Below are 6000 nucleotides of genomic sequence, written 5' to 3' on the forward strand. Positions count from 1 at the left end.
CCAGAAGCATAATTCTATTCAATATGCAATAATTTATAATATGTCAGAGAAATTTGAAATAGTTGCTGAGATCAAGGAACTTACAATCTATTTAGATAAAGAATAATCTCCGGAAATACTAATTAAAAAGTCAACAGTTCAAAAGATGCTGCAAGGTAGGATATGATTGATCATCAATTTGATCCACATGCCTAGAGGAAAGAGAGATACTGGAAGTGAGGTAGCCTGTGATGCTTTTACTAGGAAATCAAGAATTTAGTTGAAGCTCAAAGAATGGGCAGCATATTAGATATGGGTGCCACACTCTGTCCCCAAAGTCTACTTTTGGTATTCCCCAGGGATTTCATCACTCTGCTCCCCTTGCTGCTCTGTTGCATGCCCTTAGTATTTCACCCCAGTGTGATGGGGTCACATTGGGCACAATTCCCACACTGTGTCTCTGATGCATTTTCATTTTATCAAATCAATCAAAATGAATGCAATTTTAAAAGTAAAATTATACCCTTGAACACTAAACAAACTCTCTGTTTTGGGGGCATAACAATCAACTTTCATTACATCTATGAAGAATTGTGTATGTACTTATCAATCCCCTTTGTTGGAACTGAAAGAACCAACCATGGTCTTTACTAGGAAGGCTTTGCTGAATGACTGGGGGGACTCTCTTTATCATCTGTTATTTTTAATTGTTCCAAGGAGCTGTGCGAGTGATCACCAATCACTTCTAGTTCCTTCCACTCTCCAGGAGAGGATCCATTGTTTTTATGGAGCGAGTGTTAACTAGATAGTACATAGATGAGTCTCACTGCATGCATCCCTAAGACACAAGGGAAGAAGAAACACATTTTCATTCAGCCCAACACCTGGGCTCTCATACAACTTGCAAATGAGAAGACTTGGAGGGAAGGCGGTTTCCAGAATAAAGATGGGAATCTCTGGATCGGGGCCAGATCAGTTTTCAGAAAGTGGGAGTCTGCAAAGTGGTTGGGGTCACAGGGTGGATTTTCTGAGCAGGATGGATCCTCCTCCTTCTCCCTTTAGGCAGCTTTTTAGGAAGAGGCTCCAGGAAAAGCTCACCGTGACTACAAAGCACTGGTCTGCTGCGCATCGCTGCACTTGTCGAATTCCAGCAACACTTGCTCCATTTTCCCCGACAATCTATAAAACCTTGACTGATTTATTCATCATCACGTCCTTAGTGCCTGCCATATGTGGGTGCTTTGGGGTTTCTGACTGAATGGAAATGAGCTGCATCTCATTAAAGGGCAGAGCCAGGAATGCACATTCAGTTTTTGGTAGGTGTTTCGGATAAGCTGGGGTCCTTGTATGGCACAAACAGCTAAGAGGCACTTCTGAAGAAAATACTGGACAGCTAATTCAGACAACAACAAAAAGATCATTGACCAACTTATGGGTCACAGACAGTTCAACTCCAAAACGTGTGGGATCCTCATGAGTCAGGATCGGCTCTACACTAGAGCAATGAGTTGCTGGATCAGATAAAGCTGGTGAATCTGGAGCCGCTAATTTGGGTCAAGTGGAGGATTTCCAGGAGCTGGGATCATTCGAACAACTCTTCGAAAGAAGAAACACTGCAGCAGATCTGTTCTGGAGTACTTGAACTTGAGTCAGAATTAACTGAACATCATCAGCTTTGATTTTGGTTGGAGGTGATGCCTGGGAAGTAAGTATGTGTGGGTAATGGGGTCTCCTGGGATAGTTCTTCTAACCAGCAGCAACTCAATCCTTCCACTGGGCACAAATGCTTCTGTTTCCTCAATGTAGAATCAGGTGTCTCCCTTCTGACGCACTTCAAACCTACCAGAGATGGACAGAAGTCTGCGTTTCCTCCAGTAAATTTACTCCTAGGATTTCTGACTGCTGAATGGACATCAGTGTGGTGGAATGGGATTTTTCTTTCTTTTTTCAAAAATTAAATCTAACTCAATTTTAAAATGGGTCAAAAGAGAGAACAAATGATAAGGTATTCCATCTTAACCTAACTACATCTGCCACAATTGGCTTTGCAATGCTCTCTGATAGCAAGGCTGTTCACATCCTTGGACTGTGTTCAGAGGGGATTCACCAGAGGCTTACTCTTTTGGAGAACATTGCAATGGTCATCCATAGGCTTCTGTAAACCGGGTGTTCACAATTTAAGCTCTGATACCATTCCTCCCTTTGGATGTGGATTTTATTATTTACAATCCGTGGATGACACAGGCTGGTGTGCTTCTTTCATGTGGAGTTAGTTGACACTTCACTTAGACAACTGCTTGTTTGAACACAAAAGTGCCCTGGTGGCATAGGAGTTATGTCGCTGCAGTCTGCAAGGTCAGTCTTCGGAAACCACCAGCCAATTCCTCAGAAGGAAGACAGCTTTTCTACTCCCGTCAATAGTTACAACCTCGGAAACTCACAGGAGCAGTTCTACCCTGTCCTCTAGGGACTCAATGGCAGCGATTTTTCTGTTTGAAGACAAGCTTCTAAGACCCTAGGCACTATTCTTTTTTTTATATGTAATAGTTTTATTGACATATCTTACACAATCAAATATATCCATTTACGTACAATTCTGCCCCCTTCCCCACCCCCTTCTCTTCCCTACCCTCAGGGAACTGTTACTCCTGTTACTGTTTCTGAAAAGTTATCTATCTTGACTTTCATGTTCCGAACAAACTGAAATACGCAAATGAACATATGCAAATCTAACATAATTAATGAGGGGGAAAAATAAAAATCTTACTAGCGGGGGTAGGAAATATTAAAGAACTAGAGGTTATTTATGTGGTTCACAGTGTCATACCACACCTTGGATTTATAATCCTTTCCATGCGGCCCTTCAGAAAGAAATTGTCCAATTACCTTGCAGGTGAATTTTGGTTCTCTATTGCATCCACGCCCCTTCACATCAAGTTGGTTGTGTGTTTTTGAACTTCTGATACCTCTTCCCATAAACACCTCATGATCACACGGGCTGGTGTGCTTCTTCCATGTGGGCTTCATTGCTTCTCTGCTAGATGGCCGCTTGTTTAATTATGAAACTTTAAGACCCCAGACGCTGTATCTTTTGATAGCAGGCACCATTAGCTTTCTTTACCACATTTGCTTATGCACTCATTTTGTTTTCAGTGACCATGTCAGGAAGGTATCATACAATGCCAAATTATTAGAACAAACAGTTCTTGTACTGTGGCAAGATTCAAGTAGAGACCCAAATATATATATTTTCACTCCAACCCTACATTTATGTTTACCCATCAGTCACATTTCAGTAATTCCTTTCAGATATAAGTCAATTGTTCAGATGTGTCAAGAAGAGCTAACCATGCCTCAGTCAATTTTAGAACACTTGCTATTTTCTTGTACCCCTCATTACTGACTCCCCATTCTCCTCCCTTCCCCCTCCCTTCCCATGCACCCAGGTGCCCCCAGTCCTATTGCTATCTCTGTTCGGCTGCCTATCCTGGATTTGTTGTATAGATAAACACCAAAGCAACACACAAGTAGTCACAAGCTTAACAAGAATAATGACGTAGAGCAGACAAAATACCCATTTATAAACTATCAAGGGCTCATGCGGGAGGGGGGAGCAGGGAGGGAGGGGAAAAATGAGGACCTAATCTCGGGGGTTTGAGTGGAGAGAAAATGTTTTGAGAAACGATGTACAAATGCGCTTTACACAATTGATGTGTGTATGGATTGGGATGACAGTTGTATAAGGCCCTAATAAAATGTTAAAAAAAACAAACAAAAACAAAAAACAACAAAACAACAACAACAAAAAAAAAAACCTTTATGTTAAAGAAAGAATCGGAAATGTTTGAAACCATTGTTCCAGTCCCCATTTCTTTCAGGGTTACCTCTCCCAGGTCCCTATTACTTAACAACTCATGCACCCTTTTAGTCTTTAGCAATCGTAGACGCTATTCTTTATGATAGTGGGGCACAACGTGGTTTCTTCACCACGCTTTTCTATAGCAGCCATGTGTTCAGTGATCTTTTCGCGAGGGTGAGTGTTGAGAAGGCCCATGCCATAAGAACTGATTGTTCTTAGATTGAGGCTGGCATTAAGTGTGCGCCCCCAATCCATTCATGTATCTATGGTTTACATATGTCTCTGGCTCACTTTAGAGACATTATTATCATTTTATTTTAGAGAACATTATAAATCACACACACACACACACAAGCACACACACCTGGGACACGGTAATTCTATAGCTAATGTCATTTATTTAGCCAATACCGTGTGGCCATTGCAATGCGTTATCGGATGCAAAATAGAAGTAGAGTGCTGTGGGAGGAACAGGTGGTGCCAGAGTAGGTATAGAAGGATGGAGTGCAGAGGTGTGTCTGAGACACCAGAGGACTCAAGATATGGCCCCCATGACATTTGCGGATGATACTAATTGTGTGTAGAGGGTGGGGGGCTAGGTAGGGAGGAGTGAAAGGCCAACTGGAGGCCACCGAATCTGCTGCTCAGACAGGGGTGCCACTCTGGCCACAGCAGCCACCCAAGGCAGAAAGAAGCCCATGTCAAACAAACCCCAAAGCAAATAAGCCCACTGCCAGCTGGGCCCTTCCTACTCATCCTGATCCCTAAGGGTGGAGCAGACCGGCTCCACATCGAGAGTGCGGAGCACTCTCGGAGCAGAGAGCCTCCTCTTCCTCTCCTGAGAGGGGGCCGGAGGGTCCGATCCTCCAACCCTGTGGTTAGCCATCCGATGCTTAATCCACTCAACCACCAAGGTCTCTTGGCAGAAAGACAAGTAGACAGAAAAACCAGGGGAAAGTGCGTGGTGTATTCTGCTTGTGTGGGTGCGTGTCAGCTTCGCGACCACCGCCATAGAGCCGCCCCTGTTACCCACGGTCACAAGTGATGTCCGGAATCTGAGCTACACGGTGAGAAAGACCAAGATAAAACGGAAACCAACGTCCAGCTGACCTCTGCTCTTGGACCTCGGAGCCCTTCACTGTAAACTGGCTCCAGGACAGCAGTGGGCCTCCTGGAAGTCACCGGGAGGTCGCCAGCTAGGGGCAAGGAGTGCAGGACAGCTTGCCAGCTGCCAAGCACAGCCCTTGACTAGCTGGTAAACTGTGGGTGGAGGGGGGGGGGTGCGGGCAGAGATTTGGGGGCGTGTCTAGAGAAAGGAGAGGCCACAAAAACTCTTTTCTCCTCTCCAGACACCCATCAGCCCCTCCACTCTTGGGCTAGATTTGTTTTAAAATCGAGAAGCTGGAGTTAGGCATAGAATGACATCGGCGCGCTGTGCATTTTCTCAGGGATGGAAGGGCGTTTTGGGGTACCCATAGCCACTTGGATCCAAGCTTATAAAACCACCCCCACCGCCTTGGCACACAGCAGGGATGCCGGCGGAAGCGCGGGCGGCCTAGAAGGTGGAGCTTTCTGGCTTCAGTTCTCGCTCCCACCCGGGCTACAGTCGGCAGGCGCAGGCGGGGCTGCGAGGTGTCTCCTCCTGAACCCCGTTTGTCCCTCCCTCCACTCTGCCTTCCCCCGGCTGGGCCAACTTTTCCGAAGCCCAGAAAGTCTGGTTGCTTAACCGACTCTGACTCTTTCTGGTCTCGGTCCCTGAGCCCCTGGGCCAAAAGGACTTGCGGAACGACCGACCTGGCAGGGTGGTGCTGGTGGGGGTGGGAGGGGAGGGCGGGGGACGGCATAGACAGGTTTTGGGGCGCCCGGACCTGTCCAGTTCAGGGCCAAGGGAGCCAGCCCTCGGGGCCGCGGTCCGCAGGTTCCAAATTTCCTTTCCAAGTTTCCCATGCGTTCTGGCCGGACCATCTGGTGCCGGCGTCGGAATGATGTCCGGGGGTCAGGGAGCCCAGAGCGGCGCCCCTTCTCCCAGGGCGCCCGGGGTGGCGGCCGCTGTTACTTACCCAGTCCTGGCACGAAAGTGTTGAGGAAGAGGCAGAGGACGGCCACCGGGAAAGGCATGCAGGGGATGGCGGCGCGCAGGGGTCCCTTCTTCTCGCGGACCT

At 46.8% G+C, this 6000-nt stretch overlaps 1 protein-coding gene across 1 annotated transcript in view; it reads right to left on the reverse strand.

The window, feature by feature from the left end:
• Positions 1–6000, reverse strand: part of STUM (stum, mechanosensory transduction mediator homolog) — a 97522-nt gene that overhangs the window by 90776 nt on the left and 746 nt on the right. The window contains exon 2 of the mRNA XM_045298207.1: positions 5899–5998. Within this exon, the coding sequence (XP_045154142.1) occupies positions 5899–5998 (100 nt within the window). The remainder of the gene's footprint in view (positions 1–5898; positions 5999–6000) is intronic.

This window comes from Echinops telfairi, unplaced genomic scaffold (genome assembly GCF_000313985.2).
Source record: "Echinops telfairi isolate 266 unplaced genomic scaffold, ASM31398v2 ScPeMD7_7424;HRSCAF=8462, whole genome shotgun sequence".
NCBI classification, from domain to species: Eukaryota; Metazoa; Chordata; class Mammalia; order Afrosoricida; family Tenrecidae; genus Echinops; species Echinops telfairi.